General features: G+C 36.9%; 2 protein-coding genes across 3 annotated transcripts in view; one reads left to right on the top strand and one right to left on the bottom strand.

Annotated features, from left to right (window-relative positions):
* LOC117316607 (potassium voltage-gated channel subfamily KQT member 1-like) overlaps window positions 1-11,923 on the bottom strand; it is a 140,319-nt gene extending 128,396 nt beyond the window's left edge. Inside the window, exon 1 of one of the 2 annotated variants that reach the window (XM_033871274.1) lies at window positions 10,570-11,923. In XM_033871274.1, coding sequence (XP_033727165.1) covers window positions 10,570-11,051 — 482 coding nt within the window. In that variant the 5' untranslated portion in view covers window positions 11,052-11,923. The remainder of the gene's footprint in view (window positions 1-10,569) is intronic. The other variant, XM_033871275.1, reaches the window with a different exon arrangement.
* Window positions 11,924-12,509: 586 nt separating this feature from the next.
* Window positions 12,510-15,442, top strand: LOC117316281 (splicing regulatory glutamine/lysine-rich protein 1-like). Its single transcript, XM_033870819.1, has 2 exons — window positions 12,510-12,517; window positions 14,671-15,442. Exons 1-2 carry the CDS (start codon window positions 12,510-12,512, stop codon window positions 15,440-15,442), a joined length of 780 nt encoding a protein of 259 aa, XP_033726710.1.
* The last annotated feature ends 3,165 nt before the right edge of the window (window positions 15,443-18,607 follow it).

The raw sequence follows: 18,607 nt of genomic DNA, 5'->3' as shown, positions 1-18,607 counted from the left end.
AGGTGATGTTTTTATCATTAAAAGGTTTTTCGTGTAAACGCATGTTCGTGAGTTAACAGGAAATTGCGCATTTTCAGGGTAATAGGTAATAACTTTAATGCTGTTTCTGGTGTTTGCCTTCAATGTTTTTTTTGTTGTTTTTTCTTGTTTTTTTTTTATCCGCGAAAATCGCGAAAATCAGATAACCCATTGGCAATTATAACATCTAAATGATATGAGTGCATGTATTGAGCAAATTGTTAATGTGGTCATCGGAAATTCAATGGAGAACAATGTAATAATGTAGGTGTTTAGAAAGACAGTTTGTGCATATAAACATGAAACTACAAAAGTTTGTAATATTATGAGAAAAAAAAAGGGGGGGGGGGGGGGGGGGGGGGGGGGTTAATAGAAAGACAACCTGATAACAGTGAAGAACACCGAAGTATCCAGAGAGATATAAGAACATTCTTAAAGAAAGATACGAAACAGAACAGAACAGAACCGAACCCGAAAGTCGTTACAACTAGGAGAACACCCAAAACTAGTTTTAGAAAGAGGACTAGCCTACAGCACAGAACTCTGAAATACCCTGATAGGTCCGAAAATAGTCTAAACTATACGAAAGGCGGCTTATAGACAAAACAGGGCCACAGAAGTCCGTGAGACCTAGAGAACAACCAACTAGTCTACAGCACAGAACTTGGAAATGTCTAGAGAGATCCGAAAACAGTCTAGGGTATACGAAAAGACACGTTATACAAACAGAACAGAATCACGGAGGTCGGTATAGACTAGTGAATACCCAAAGTTAGTAGAAAGACAACCGTCAGGTCATCCTGAGTAAGCTATGGAACACCCTTCTTCTCTCCGTCTCCAACAAATCAAACACACTGGTGTTCGCTGGATCAGTTAAGTCACAAGATAAATTTCATATGATTTATTTCCAAATGGAAACTCGATCATAATATTTTTTTTACATATTTCTTTCTACTTAAATCAAATGAACCTTAATTTCGTAGAATAGGATACAAATAAAAACCATAGAGAGAAAACAAACGGGGACATGAACAAAATATTTCACTAACCATTGTGTCTATGTAGTGACCTTTAATAATGTTTTAGATCACACTTCCGAGTAAATGTTAACGGCCAGCCAATGGTCCACTATATATTTACTGGGATATTAGCAGTGTTTCTCCGCTACGATTCTAACGTGATACTTAAACCTGCATAGTTCAGTCTGTGTATATTTCAAACTCGTGATATTCTAGGTGCATGCAGAGCGCAATCATGACCAGGATTGCTCAGCAATATATATTCCGTTTAGCTATGAACCAATTACTTTGTAAAGCATTTATTATACTTTAATAGCCAAAACCTTAAAATCGAAACGCTGGCCAGCTTTTAATTTAGAGCGAAGAAAAAGGCGCCGACCTCGCTATATACAGTACAGTACATATAAAAAAGTATACTGACATAATGTTGAAACCTTAATTCAAACTCTAAACCTCCAGGCAAAATAAAGTCAAAATATATACCTACATGAATATTTCCAGATGGGATAATTATATCGACAATAACATTTTCCCTTTGGGGGTCTTCATCAAACCTGCATCTCTATCAATAGTCGACAACTTAGACATATAACAGGACACATTTCATCAATAGATCTGTATCTTACAACTAAGATAAAAAAAAACATATGTCAAGCACTAATAAATGCAATACTGAGATTGTCTTGTACTAAAGAAGCTATACATGTGTTCAATCATTTCAGTGGAGAACGAAAATTCAAATTAGTTTTAAGAAATATTCCAGTGGTATTAGGAATTGAATTGCAACTGAAGATATATTATAAATAAAATAAACTTGTATTAGTATGTATATCTATTAAAACAGGAGTTTGTTATAATGCAGGCAGAAAAAACAGGCAAGAGCGCTTATATTTTTTACTCCGATTTGGCGTTAATGAGAGTAAGGAATTCCAAGAAGGGATCGCTTTCAATTACAAAAAGATAGTAATAACTGGTGGAGGTGATACAAGATGATTCCTTCTCTCGACACATCCCGTCATAAAACCTAACTATGATCATGATCATAAAAGCGCTTGTAAATGATTTATGAATTGTCAGGCCCAGATGAGCACTGGAATGAGTTGAGGAACTGAAGTAAGCGTTCCTTTTATTGTGTGTATAACACGTCCGATGAATGTCATGGTCACCATATTTTTTATCTAAGATGGAGATCAGCATTTAGTGTGCGAACAGCCTGAAACGGTTTAGTCTGATAATTAGTTCGGCACACGTACGGCAATTCTATTACTGGATAAGAAAAATCCTACACTGATAAAATCGGTATATACCTGATAATGGTAAGCAAGGGAAGACATCATTACTACATTGTATCAATAATATAAGCCCATAAGCCCTGTTGATTTTATCACAATGAGAGAGAAAGAAAGAAAGAAAGAAAGAAAGAAAGAAAGAAAGAAAGAAAGAAAGACAGACAGACAGGCAGACAGAGTATACATATCATTAAAAGGAGAGAATGAGGAAAAGGGTTCTAAAAAAACTCTCAATTATAAATTTATGAGTGTAGGTCGAGCGTCAAGTATTCTTGTCACTGATGACCAGTTAACAGTAAATTAAGTTGTTGAGGTCGTGGCTGCTACTCACAGATTCATTATAGAATTGCCATCAAAGCTGAGGACACAAGCTTAGACGGTCAACAACACGCAGCATCAACATCTCCAATAATGAAAACTTGAAAATTTAATCATCATCAAGAAACCGTACGTAATCAATACGTGAAAAAACAACTTTAAAATTATTCCAAGACACCGGAAATAGCCTGAGTTTCGTCAGACTCTACCCATGTACGTACCTCGACGTCTACTAATGACGTCATTAGGAAGGTCATAAAACATTGGTATGGTTGCGTGATTGGCAGAGACTAATCTTTGACTGTAGTAATTACGATAGCGAATACAACATCAGAAAAAAAATCTTCTTTATTGTCAAACACACAGCTTACTACTCTAATTAGAAAACTTTAATTTCAAAACAACAATTTACAACAAATGCGCATGGGAGGGGCTGTTTATCGGAGTTTTCAAATCTATCTTGATGCTCTGTTCAATTAGTGCAAGTTCCTCCTATAATTGCTCCATGCATTTGATTGTTAATTAGCTCTTACGGCACGATACATATGGAAAACATTAGATATGACTAACGCTATGGTGTATTTCTGTAAAGTAGTAACTTCATTGCCCTGTTGTTCAATACATTATAATTTGTTATCACATTTGAAATCATAATAGAGTTTAATCTTTCACAATCCCGAATAAAGCATGAAGATTTTTTGATCGGACGAAGTTGTTCACGAAGGCTATGTGGTATCTTTACATTAACTACTTTACATACTTAATACTTAATTTATTCAATTGTGAAAATAGAATTTGGTGACAAAATTTCAATATAAAACTGTTTCTATCTATTAGTGTCTCACAAAGCCAAGGATTTGGTTTTGTTCATATTGGTGATTTGATATTTCATTCTGCCTAAGGATTTTGAGGGTGTGTAATATGTTTCCCTCAAACCAATAAAATCGTATATCATTTTTAACCAGTTTAGCTAGATCTTTCAGTAATAACATTGAGCCATAGCCCGTAACGGTCATCTGACAATTGAACAATTAAATACAAGGTATAGAAAGCAAAATTACAGCAAAGTTTCCCTTTCAGGGCTTCGTAACTCGGCCCCCCTCGGTCACACCAGCCTCATTCATATAAGATATGGTCGCCCTTCCCTAACGATATTTCACACCAAATTTGGTTGTAATTCACCCAATGTTAAGGAAGAGTAGGGTTTTACAGAAAATAAATCACCAAAGTTCACCTTCCCAGGGGTCAGACCTGTCTCATTTATATAGAGTATGGTCGTCCGCCTCCAATGATGTTTCATACCAATTTAGGTAGTAATCAAGCTTTAGAATTAAGGAGGTTTTAGCATTTGGACAGTAAAAGTTTAACGGTACACGGCGGACGACGACTGACGGAGCACGATGGCTATATGTCGTCCTTCTCCTTTGGGTAACCCAACACACAACTGAATACCACCTTAACAAAGGAATTAGCCTAAATACCAATTTTAAAAAATATCTATAAACTAGTTTTATACAAGTGTAACCCTTTAGGCCTTTTGTGTCACGTTAGTGTTAAAAGAGGCTAAAATACGGAAATTGCGAAGAAAACTGTTGTAAGTTTGTTCGTTGGGTATGTCGCCCCGTGAACAGCCAGTGTGATTTTGAAGTGGAGTCTTCCTGTAGTAATTGGTGACTACCTCCATGAATAACATACGGAAGGCCTGTCGCATGTCATTTGCATTAATTAGGGTAAAGTGTCTTGCCCAATGACACAACATTGGTTTCCTTGTAGTAGTTGGTGACTACCTCACTGATCATACGAGAGGCCCGTCGCATGCCAACAAGAGCAATGAAGATAACGTGTCTTGCTTAAGAACACAACCACGACAGAACAGACCGGCCTGTTTCTCAGCTTTCCGAGAATAAAACAAGCCGCCACGGGTTAAGCTATATGATTTCTTTAATTAATTAAGACTTTGGAAACTGTAACCGCCTTCCTATTAAGAACATGTTTTCCAAGTGCAGTAAGTAGAGTACATATTATCATTCTCGGACACTTTAATCTTTTAAATAAAAGCAGTCAAATTTACTAAAGGTTCTTCACTTCACGTGTCAACTACTTTGTCAAAAGAGTTGAAGAAAAAACTGATGTTGTGAGAGCCTTAAACAGAAACACTGCCTACATCTTCATTCCTCTTTCATTTTTTTTTTAGTTTGTTCTCTGTTTTAGTTTTCATTTTGTTACTACGCTCCCATTATCTTAGCGGTTTTGAGTTCGAGTTACGGTTCCGTTTACTATTGTATATTATACAGTCTAGTTTTATGTAAAATAAGTACCCGTTACTTTTTCAATTGTATAAGACACTTATAAAGAAAAATGTTGTTTCCATCTAAACTGTTTACTGAACTTTCTGTAAGCCATTTAGAGAATGACACGTGAACCCTTACTTAAACACTGTATAGGCGCAACGATGATCGCTCTAACTACTTGTGTAGTCGATCGTCCAAAGTATAGTGTAGCGAGTCCGTGGTCCCACGTTACACCATCAGAGGGCAATATGACCTTCAGCCATTGCTGTTCACCAGCGTGCCCTGGACATGGATGATGGTACAGATATTATCATGTGCACCAGCCGTTGCCAGAACCAATGCATACCAGGGCGGTATCACTAAATCAGCCTCGGTGTGATATCCCGTTTCAAGGTTTTAATATCCATTTGTTTTAACATATCATGAAATCATTCCAGGAAATGCAGCTTAATTTCATGTCACGTGTTTTAGGGAGTTTTCAAACAAATTTATTTTGTATTTGCACACGGGGTGTCCAATAACGATTTATGGATTATTATGGAATGGTGTGGGATGTTGCAGTGCTATTTTCATTTAGATGGATACATAACAGCCGCATTCATCGCCAAGAGCATATAGGAACCAGACTCTTCCTATAGTGGTTCCACTTCAGGCAGTGATATTTTAAGTTATGTTTACAGCGAGCTAATGAATATCGCTTTTATTATATGATTTATGATTATGCAACACGTGGTAAGGTTAGCTGTTAAAAAACATCTGCCATAATGAAAATTTTGTCTTTTTTAGAATGTTCCAGAATTAAGAATTTTTATCAGAGAATAAGGAAAAGCTGCTGATTTGGAGAGCTTACATGGTCGGTTGTACATGTATGTCAAACGAGTTAAATAAATCCAAAATGTTAAAGCCACGAGTGTAAAAATGTATCTATCACTTAACTATAATTAATTAGAACATAAGAGACAGCTTTCAAATGAGTTGATGCATAAGACAGACGAATTTCGATTTGGCGGCTAAATATTTCTCTACAGAGACAATGGTGCGACGTCGTACATTTCTTTACTGGCGTCATCAAGGGAATGACGTCATAAAGTATTTAAAGTATGACGTCGATATCTATGACGTCACAAAAGTGTTAGAACACCTGTGTCTACCGACTTTTATGTTATACATGTAGCCAAATATGGAAGAACAGGCCAGTTTTTTGCTTGTTTTTTGTTGTTTCGTGTTTTTTTCTCTAAATGACAAAAGTCAAGAATTAAACAATGATTAAACTCAAATACAATAACATACAATTGTTTTACTAGCCTTAAACTTACGTCTTCAATGTTACAAAGGAATGCGGGATATATTCTAAAGTATTTAAAGATGTCTTAATGTAGAGGAACTGGACTGGGGTGAACGTCGACGAGTAGCGTCCGTCTATAGTTCGGGGGTTCCGGGTTAGAGTCCCGACGCGGGTTAGAGTCCCGACGCGGGTTAGAGTCCCGACCTGGTCGTTGCTTTTCCCTTTATATGTATATATAATTATAAACACGCACTGTAACCCAACATATAAAAAGACTCTCGGTATATTTGTAACGCATTATCCAATTTCTGAACTTACTCTACTCTGTCTCACTAAATACGAGGCTCTAAAATAATTTATTGAAGGTCAGAGGTTAACTTACTAAGTACAGATGTACTACTTAACCCGAACTAAACCACAACACAATTTCATATTTATAAAAACAAGCAAGCAAACAAACAAAAAACATCGATGAGGAATACATCGATGACGTCGATATTTCTATTTCATTTTTTCTTTGTACTTGTTCCCTATATCTCGATCGGATGAAAGGTTAACGTGTAAACTGAGATTTTGAGATAAACCTGGTTAGTAAAAGTGCAACTATAAACTGGGATAGCATAGGTGCTAATATAACTCCCGTTAATATAAATATTACAATCACTCTGATAGGTAGTAGAAGTGTTTAGGCAAACCCGGTAAGTTTGAATAAACCCTGTTAGTGGATATGGTACAATTAACCTGATTAGTGAAAGGGGGACAATAAACCTCGTTAGTGGAAGGGGTACAATGTACCTAGTTAGTGGAAGGGTTACAAGGTACCTAGTTAGTGGAAGGGGTAAAGTATACCTAGTTAGTGGAAGGGGTAAAGTATACCTAGTTAGTGGAAGGGTTACAATGTACCTAGTTAGTGGAAGGGGTAAAGTATACCTAGTTAGTGGAAGAGGTACACTATACATAGTTAGTGGAAGGGGTACAATGTACCTAGTTAGTGGAAGGGGTACAATATACCTAGTTAGTGGAAGGGGTAAAGTATACCTAGTTAGTGGAAGGGGTACAATAATGGAAGGGTTACAATGTACCTAGTTAGTGGAAGGGGTAAAGTATACCTAGTTAGTGGAAGGGGTACAATAATGGAAGGGGTATAATATACCTAGTTAGTGGAAGGGGTCCACTATACCTAGTTAGTGGAAGGGGTACAATATACCTAGTTAGTGGAAGGGGTAAAGTATACCTAGTTAGTGGAAGAGGTACACTATACCTAGTTAGTGGAAGGGGTACAATATACCTAGTTAGTGGAAGGGGTAAAGTATACCTAGTTAGTAGCAGGGGTACAATAATGGAAGAAGTACAATGTAGCTTGTTAGTAGAAGGGGTCCACTATATCTAGTTAGTTGAGTGAGAACATTATACAATATACCTAGTTAGTGGAAGGGGTATAATATACCTGGTTAGTGGAAGGGGTATAATATACCTGGTTAGTGGAAGGGGTATAATATACCTGGTTATAGTGGAAGGGGTACAATGTACCTAGTTAGTGGAAGGGGAAAATATACCTAGTTACAGTGGAAGTGGTACAATGTACCTAGTTAGTGGAAGGGGTATAATATACCTGGTTATAGTGGAGGGGTACAATGTACCTAGTTAGTGGAAGGGAAACTATATACCTATTTAGTGGAAGGGCTATAATATACCTGGTTAGTGGAAGGGGTACAATGTACCTAGTTAGTTGAAGGGGTACAATGTACCTAGCTAGTGGAAGGGGTACAATGTACCTAGTTAGTTGAAGGGGTACAATATACCTAGTTAGTGGAAGGGTGGGAATATTCCTAGTTAGTGGAAAGGGTACAATATACCTACATGTAGTTAGTGGAAGGGAAACTATATACCTACTTAATGGAAGGGATACGATATACCTAGTTAGTGGAGGGGTTCCATAAACCTGGCTAGATGAAGGGTGCAATAAACCTAGTTAATGTAATAGGTATAATCACCCTGGTAAGTGCAATGGATACAATAACTCTGATTAGCGGAAGAGGTTCAATCAACAGAGTTAATGGAATTGATACATTTACGTGGTTAGTGGAATGGGTACAATTAACCTGACCTGGTGAGTTTGAGGGCTTTGAGTTATACTAAACCTGGTTAGAACGTGTTACAGAAAATCAGGTTACCTTGGAACAATAACTTCGGTAAATAGCATTTTTAAGATTAATCCACAAACAAAATGTGGATAACTATTAAATTTGTTTTCAATTTTTCAAAGCAAATACAGAATCTGTAACAATATACAGGTTTAGAAGAATTGTGACAATAAACGCAGTTACTACAAATATTGAAATAAACCTGGTTATCACAAGTATTGAAAAATCAACCTGGCTAGTAAACGTGTTACAATGGATCCATTTAGTATAAATGTTGTACTAACCTGATTAGTAAAAACGATTAAGTTAACCCCAGTTAGTAAACGTGTTACAATGAATCCGGGTGGTGCAAGTGTCCTATTAACCCGATTAGTAAAATGGTTATAGTAACCCCGGTAAGTAAACGAGTTAGAATTAGTACTAATGTGGAGCAGAGAAGTTACGGCTGGTTCAAACATCAGGAAAATGAATCAGCAAGCGATGATACAGACCTATCATAGCGAACACAGATAAGAGAATATCTCCGGTCTACGTTAATGAAAGCAATTTGACCTGAGAACGAACATCAGCGACCTCTATCGTGTCGGAACTAATGTATTGGTACAAGTTGACTACAGACCTTGATTGGGCGCAGACAAGCGGTATACCGATCGTCAGCGTTATCGATAATGGTAAATGACATCGACATAGTTACACATAATTCTAACTGGCATATGTGTATTCAGTATGTAACATATGTGTAATGTGTACCCGTACATATATGTAGGTAGTATGCACGTGTAACACACTTCGTAGAAATAGCTAGTATATCTACACGTGTTATATAAGTTTTGAAATGTTACACCTCTGGTTACCATGAATACCAGAAACAGAGTCTCGAATCTTTCTAACCTTCATTCGAGAGAAAGGAGGAAGATTTTTTCTCTCATTCCTTACTATCTACGTAATGATATTGTCTTATGATAAGATAAATATAGACCATTTCCGAACGGTCAAACTACTACAATACAGTCGGCGTAACGTCATCGTTGTAAATTGTGACTTCATTGATGCGCTGATCCCATGCTCGCCCATGTAAACAGTTGCAGGAAGCAGGGCTGTACAAACAAGCTATATACGTATAGCATGGAATCAGCAATCGGATTTACATACACAAAGGGCTGAGAGAAAATGTGTACTCTGTGCAATGAAACAGGTACTCTATATACAAACCATTAGCACATATATCTGTATATCTGGCACACAGTGTATTTATAGAGCCTCTTTGGATCCAGTGTTTTGCTATTGTTTACAAGTATAAAGTACTGTAAACATCTTAGTTAAGCAATATATTTCATATAAACATCACATGAATCTAAAGACCTCTTTAAGACTTTTCATCTCTTTTTGTTTTAAGTACAGATTATAAGGTTGACTCTACTTCTGTATGTGTTAAATAAGTAAACTTTAATAAGCCATTTACTTTATTGTAAACAATTTCGAAAAAAAAATATAAAAAATATTAACATTGTGTTATACCAGGATTCAATTAATATACTTAATCGCTATGCTGAAACTAGTAAACACAATTACAATTATTTTTCACCAATGCACCTCTCCCTGAAAGAGTTTGAAATTCCTTCAATTATGTGTGCATAATAATTAGCGGTACTCCAGGCGCCAGACGGGAATTGCTTAAGATGGGTTTCCCGCATGGAACCAAACAACTTTGTAAAATATTAAAACAATGTGCAATCCCCTTGTTAGGTTTATGGGAACGTTCACGTGCATGCACGTGCTGACCTTGACTGAGGTATTTAAGCACACGCCAGTACTGAAACAACATGCTCTATTAACAGTTAGTTTCCATATTTTTTTCGATTTTTTGTTTTTGTATTTTTCTTTCTTTTTTTGTCTGTTCTTAAACATTGAGTATCTTTCAATTTATATCCTACGTAATCAAAAGGATATTGTATTTTGAACTAAAGACAATATAGCGTGCCTCAGGTTGACGCCAATGAAGACCATTTCATGTAGAAAATCAAACTTCATTGTTTATAATCCCTTTCCATAACCTTTGAAAAGGCAGGAAAAAAACTGTCAAATACACATGATGTGTACCCCTAATATCATACAATAGCGATGTTTATATATCAATACGATATACACGTATCTAAGAGAACAATGTTATAGGATAACAATGAAAGTCACGTGCTGTGTACTTACATGAGTATATGGTAAATGACGGACGGCCAGATCTTTGGACGTTCCAGGAAATTATAAATCCGAGCTTGTATTTTCCGCACTCTTGCATCTTTTCGGTGCATCCGATAATTCAATGGTTTTCCTAATAGAGACATCCGGGGTTCTGCATAACGCACACTACCCGTCCCACGACGAGATAATTTTTTCAAATCCTTATCGATATCTTTTTTCTTTTGAGATTTTTCCATGTCAGAATTCCCGTACTCGATGTCGGCAAAATCCACTCTAAGTGGTCGCCGTTCCTCTCCCGATGGTGACAACGGTGGGGAATCGGGCGTGCTTCCGCACGGTGGCGAGGAACCAGCGCACGAGGACTTTAACAAGGTCGCCCTGGACTCGCCACCACCGTCGCGAAACGCCAGTGTGAGCGATTCCGTCTCATCCTCGCTACTGCTGGTGCCATTTATACGCACAGTAAGTATCGCATTGGACTTACGTGGCATAGTGTAATTATCATACACGGGTCCTCAGCGTGTGTTTTGGTGTTCTATTTACACATCAGTGATAATTAGGTACATGTAATTATGGTTTAAATAGTTCAATCGTCAACAGATGGCAGAACTCCGTCACCAACGTAAGAAAAAAATTGTAGGTATAGAGAAACCGTCCGAGTGGTAATTGTTGCTTCAGTGGTGGTGTGAAGAAGGTTTTCAATTATTTACACGAATTTCATTGACGAAAAATGTCAAAGAGCTACAGTTGCTTTTCCGAGGCACAGATCTCCGGTTGAAACCAAAACAGATAAGGACAACTCCATTGGGCAGTGTTGGTGACACGCGCGTTCCATGCTCAATACTTTTTATCTCCAAACCAAATTTAAACATTATTAGGTACTTATTGAGCAATGTTCTTGAGTGCTATCTTGCTCTCCACTCTCTTGTTAATATTCCAGAAGAAACACAGTACGGTCGAAACGCCAACGAATCTAATACTGCATCATTTTATGGCTTTAATATAGTAGTCCTTGCACGCTCCATAAATTTCCCCACAAGGCAGAGCGCTAACAATTTCATCTAAGGAGTAAAATTCCCATATTGCATTACGTAAACAAGAAAACGTCTTATAGGTATAAACTTATATATATATACATATATAGGATATCCATTAAAATATCCGCTGCGTGAAACCCGTTCTCGGCCTAAAACTTAGCCATTAATAGCAACTATATTAGTCTGGATTGGGAACGGTCTATATAATCCGGCGATGATCAGGATTATGGCGATGATTTCCATAATGGTACACAGATACATGATTGGCGTATCTCGCTATCCTGTCTCTCCTCGACGTGTTCACTCTCGTCTGGACTCCAATCATGATCAACGGATTCCTTCACACACACACACACACACACATACACATATATATATCAAGATATCGGAGATCGACGAAAAAACTAGCTTTGTATACGTGTATGTGTATGTGTGTTACATATGCTGATTAAAGTGGATTGCGGTAGGTAGATGGAAATCACGATAGCCGTAAAATCAATTTGAACCGCCACATGATTCTGACGGCCGCGGTAGATGTCCTGAACATTTTATAGAATCAATTACATCCATAATATATATACGATAGTTTAAACCTTAGTCCGAAGTCATTTTCATACTTACATGTGTACAGTGATACAGTGATTGTCAGTCCTTATTTGGATGTTAACTAATATACACAATAAGTATGTACACAAAGAGTTTGGCTGAAGTCCCTATCTAACACAGTTTGGACAGAAGTTGGTGGCAAAGCTAACCATGAGTAGATATTTTGTTGAAAGGCCTTTCAAACTTAATTTATTGATAAAATACATGTTTTTGTTATAAAACAAAATTACCGTTCCGACTAAATCATACAATTAATTTTGAGGCAAAGAACTGCTTACTTGGTCTGAGAAGTCAAATTATTCACACATGCCTATGTAAACAAAATATGCATCAATTTGTGTTGGTGTGTTGTTGTTTGTTTGTTTGGTGTTTGTTGTGTTTTCGTTTTACATAATATAAATGTATGCTTGTCTATCAAATTATTCCTGTCCGTTTTTAAGAATGGGCGAAGTAAACTGTTTTATACATGTGCGGGCAAATGCAGTGAAATTATCCATTGGTTTGATAAACAAGCACGTTCTCTCGATAAACAAACAGTGGTGTATGAGTGGTATATTAGTGTTGTAAGAGTGGTATATTAGTGGTGTATGAGTGGTATATTAGTGGTGTATGAGTGGTATATTAGTGGTTATGAGTGGTATATTAGTGGTTTTGAGTGGTATATTAGTGGTGTATGAGTGGTATATTAGTGGTTATGAGTGGTATATTAGTGTTGTAAGAGTGGTATATTAGTGGTTATGAGTGGTATATTAGTGGTGTATGAGTGGTATATTAGTGGTTATGAGTGGTATATTAGTGGTTATGAGTGGTATATTAGTGGTGTATGAGTGGTATATTAGTGGTTATGAGTGGTATATTAGTGGTGTATGAGTGGTATATTAGTGGTTATGAGTGGTATATAGTGGTGTATGAGTGGTATATTAGTGGTGTATGAGTGGTATATTAGTGATGTATGAGTGGTATATTAGTGGTGTATGAGTGGTATATTAGTTGTGTAAGAGTGGTAGGTTAGTGGTGTATGAGTGGTATATTAGTGGTTATGAGTGGTATATTAGTGGTATATTAGTGGTATATAAGTGGTATATTGGTGTATGAGTGGTATATTAGTGGTATATAAGTGGTATATTGGTGTATGAGTGGTATATTAGTGGTATATAAGTGGTATATTGGTGTATGAGTGGTATATTAGTGATGTATGAGTGGTATATTAGTGATGTATGAGTGGTATATTAGTGGTGTATGAGTGGTATATTAGTGGTGTATGAGTGGTATATTAGTGGTGTATGAGTGGTATATTAGTGGTTATGAGTGGTATATTAGTGGTGTATGAGTGGTATATTAGTGGTTATGAGTGGTATATTAGTGGTGTATGAGTGGTATATTAGTGGTTATGAGTGGTATATTAGTGGTGTATGAGTGGTATATTAGTGGTTATGAGTGGTATATTAGTAGTGTATGAGTGGTATATTAGTGGTTATGAGTGGTATATTAGTGGTGTATGAGTGGTATATTAGTGGTGTATGAGTGGTATATTAGTGGTGTATGAGTGGTATATTAGTGGTGTATGAGTGGTATATTAGTGGTGTATGAGTGGTATATTAGTGGTGTATGAGTGGTATATTAGTGGTGTATGAGTGGTATATTAGTGGTGTATGAGTGGTATATTAGTGGTGTATGAGTGGTATATTAGTGGTGTATGAGTGGTATATTAGTGGTGTATGAGTGGTATATTAGTGGTGTATGTGTGGTATATTAGTGGTGTATGAGTGGTATATTAGTGGTGTATGAGTGGTATATTAGTGGTTATGAGTGGTATATAAGTGGTGTATGAGTGGTATATTAGTGGTGTATGAGTGGTATATTAGTGGTGTATGAGTGGTATATTAGTGGTGTATGAGTGGTATATTAGTGGTGTATGAGTGGTATATTAGTGGTTATGAGTGGTATATAAGTGGTGTATGAGTGGTATATTAGTGGTGTATGAGTGGTATATTAGTGGTGTATGAGTGGTATATTAGTGGTGTATGAGTGGTATATAAGTGGTGTATGAGTGGTATATTAGTGGTGTATGAGTGGTATATTAGTGGTTATGAGTGGTATATTAGTGGTGTATGAGTGGTATATTAGTGGTTATGAGTGGTATATTAGTGGTGTATGAGTGGTATATTAGTGGTGTATGAGTGGTATATTAGTGGTGTAAGAGTGGTATGTTAGTAGTCAATCAAACAATCAACTAATGCTTCAATCAACCAATCAATCAATCAATCAATCAATCAATGAATCAATCAATCAATCAATCAATCAATCAACTAACAAAAATCGAACAATTAATCAATCAAACAAACAAGCAATCAAACATCAATAAATAAATCAAAGATCAATTAATCAGATATGGATGAAACACGATTATTGTGTATACTGGTCACCGTGTGATAAACCACTCACATTACACTGGGACACCACGAAGAGACCACGCAAAACCACGAAGAGACCACGCAGACACCACGAAGAGACCACGCAGACACCACGAAGAGACCACGCAGACAGCACGAAGAGACCACGCAGACACCAAGAGACCACGAGAACCACGAAGAGACACGCAGACACCACGAAGAGACCACGCAGACACAGAAGAGACCACGCAGACACAAAGAGACCAGAGAGACACTGAAGAGACCACCAGACAAAAAAGGAAAGACCAGAAGAGACCAGCAGAACACGAAGAGACCACGCAGAAACCACGAAGAGACCACGCAGACACCACGAAAGACCACGCGGACACAACGAAGAGACCACGCAGACACCACGAAGAGACCAGCAGGACACCAAAGAAGGGCCAAGCAACACCAAAGAGGGCACGCAGACACCACGAAAGACCACCAAACACACAGGAAGAGACCACGCAGACACACGAAGAGACCACGCAGACACCACGAAGAGACCAGGAGAAGCAGGAAGAGACACGCAGACAGCACAGAGAGACCACGCAGAGACCACGAAGACACCAAGAGACACCACGAAGAACCACGGAAGACCACCAGAAGAGACCACGCAGACACCCCGAAGAGACCACGCAGACACCACGAAGAGACCACAAAACACCACGAAGAACCACGCAGACACCACGAAGAGACACGCAGACCCCGAAGAACCCGGACCACCATACACCACTAATATACCACTCATACATCACTAATATACCACTCATACACACTAATATACCACTCATACACCACTGATATACCACTCATACACCACTAATATACCACTCGTACACCACTAATATACCACCCATACACCACTAATATACCACTCATACAGTACTTATATACCACTCATATACCACTAATACACCACTCATACACCACTAATATACCACTCATACACCAATAATATACCACTCATACATCACTAATATACCACTCATACACCAGTAATATACCACTCATACACCACTAATATACCACTCATACATCACTAATATACCACTCATACACCACTAATATACCATTGATACATCATTAATATACATCTCATACATCACATATATACCACTCATACACCACTAATATACCACTCAAACACTACTAACATACCACTCATACACCACTAATATACCACTCATACATCACTAATATACCACTCATACACCACTAATATACCACTCATACACCACTAATATACCACTCATACACCACTAATATACCACCCATACACCACTAATATACCACTCATACAGTACTTATATACCACTCATATACCACTAATACACCACTTATACACCACTAATATACCACTCATACACCACTAATATACCACTCATACACCACTAATATACCACTCATACACCACTAATATACCACTCATACACCACTGATATACCACTCATACACCACTAATATACCACTCATACACCACTAATATACCACTCATACACCACTAATATACCACTAATATGCCACTAATATACCACTCATACACCACTAATATACCACTCATACACCACTAATATACCATTGATACATCATTAATATACATCTCATACATCACATATATACCACTCATACATCAATGATATACCCATTATACATTAATAATATATAACATATAATTCAACACTAATATAGTATACAACTTATATACCACTCTTATACCCCTCATACACCACTAATATAAAACTAATATACCACTAATAAACCACTCATATACTACCTAAATACCACTAATATTATTCAATATAGCACTTATATACATGTACCACGTATATACCAGTAATATATAACTTATATACAGCTAATAAACCTCTCATATACCAATCGTATACCACTAATTTTATTTTATGTATTACTAATATACCAGATATATTTCAGTAATATACATGTACAGTACCACTTAGCTTTTATACCATTTGATACCACTAATGTACCACACATATACCACTGATTTACCACTTGTTTACCATAATATACCACGAATATAACACTAAATATATGTTATATGATACTACAGAGCTTGGTAATCAAACTCCATAAATCATCCCGCTGTTACAAGGGAGGTAATGGAGGAGATTAATGTCAATATCCTTGTCAGTTCTTCCTTTCACGTTACCTTGACGCTTCAGCGAAAAATATTTTTCAGAGAAAATGTTTTTTATACATACAGAAAAGGATTAGAAACTTGGAGTGTTGATTTACATTATATGGATCAGACTTGTATTTATTAACATACTTCCATTCGATGATATCACAGCCAAACCCCGAAAATGTCTGCGAAGTATTCGTACATGTAATTGTTAGGTCTTGCGGGGTTAAAACTCCAAGAATTCGAGTCAGCAACATTCCAGCTTTATAACAAAAACATGGAAAATATTGTAGTTTTAAATTCCTGTCATTCCTGTCTGTTGTTAAGCATGTTGACACCTCGGATATCTGCCAGAACCAAGCTCTGTAGTTTCGTTCAATATCTTATAAATTAAAGTTACAAACCATTCCAATGTATTCTTATGGGATCAAATTGGTCACGAAATTGGACTCCATTTGCTCCGAGAAATATCTATAGTTTCAGTTTTAATACATTTCGTTTTCATCGTGATGATATGGATTTTAAAATATCGTTACTGAACTTGTTAAACGCAGATGTATGGGAGTACACTAATGGACGACGTTCAGCGTGAAATTGTTATCTATTACAGTAACTGAAGTCTGCGAATTTTTACTGCGTATTTATAGCTGCACATTTATAAACTATAGTGGCGGTACATAAGGGCAAAATCATCCAAGGATTCAGTACATAAAAAGTTAACCATTACGCGTCGATATACAGGACGAAAGAAAAAAAAACAACAAACAGACAAACAAAAACAAGCATGATTACCTACATGTACATAATAACAAAACCCAGGATTCAAACTCAAAATCGATAATGCCGATGTGCATGGCGACTCCTGAAACAGCACAAGGAGAATAAGACCATGCGGCCCGGAAAGGTAAGCGACCTCTGCTTCTCGGTATAATTCGGGTAAGTCACAATCTCTAATGATAGCTACAGTGGTGATCTACTAGGCTTCTCAACAGGTACCAAACAAGTATAACGTCTTATCGCATAAGGAATTGTTCAAAATAAGAATATACTGTCTACCATATTTTTTTTCCAATATCTTCTTTAACCCTAATTACGACCAATTATGCACAAAGTCAACCTTATTGTCGTTACACCCGGAAAACAATAAGCATCCTGGTTATTGCTAAAGCAATACATGTCCCTATATGTATTGCTTTAGCCTCCGCTATAATTAATAACAGACACCTTGGCCCTGTCCAAAAACCCTTAAAACTCAAAAGTGTCCGAGATAATATGGGCTTTTATTATGATGTGAAGTTTGATCAAAATCAATCAAGGAATGAAGCCGATAGAGTGCTGCCAAACTTTGGCACTACGCACGATAGACGGACAAGAAACCTTTATTGTACCGACGGTTTCACCAGTAGGGGACTAAAGTCCATATAGCGTCAATTTACATCAAAAGAAAATTAACCATATTGAAGGACAACTATCAATAGTGGTATACAACAAATAATTGTGTCAGTTGTAGAGCGCTAGCACTGTATAGTACAGGCGTAAGGCGTTAAACCGAGAGGAGTAATATAAACAAACAATGAAGTGAGAAAATTCGCAAAGTGAAAAATAAAACAATTATATAGACTATGTCGATAATATCTCCAATTAAAACAAGATAAAGTGTCAATATATTGAAATAAAAATAACCAACAGCTACATAAAAACGCGACGTTGTCATCACGCAATTTGTAATAACTTTTTAAATGTAATTATAAGTAATAATTAAGTATTTTTCTAATAGAATTAGATCTAGGTCGAAACATGTATAAAGTGAAGATTATCTTTCC

Source organism: Pecten maximus, chromosome 18 (genome assembly GCF_902652985.1).
Source record: "Pecten maximus chromosome 18, xPecMax1.1, whole genome shotgun sequence".
Taxonomy (NCBI): Eukaryota; Metazoa; Mollusca; class Bivalvia; order Pectinida; family Pectinidae; genus Pecten; species Pecten maximus.
Note: the sequence above shows the minus strand (reverse complement) of the source record. Positions and strands in the feature narration are given on the sequence as shown.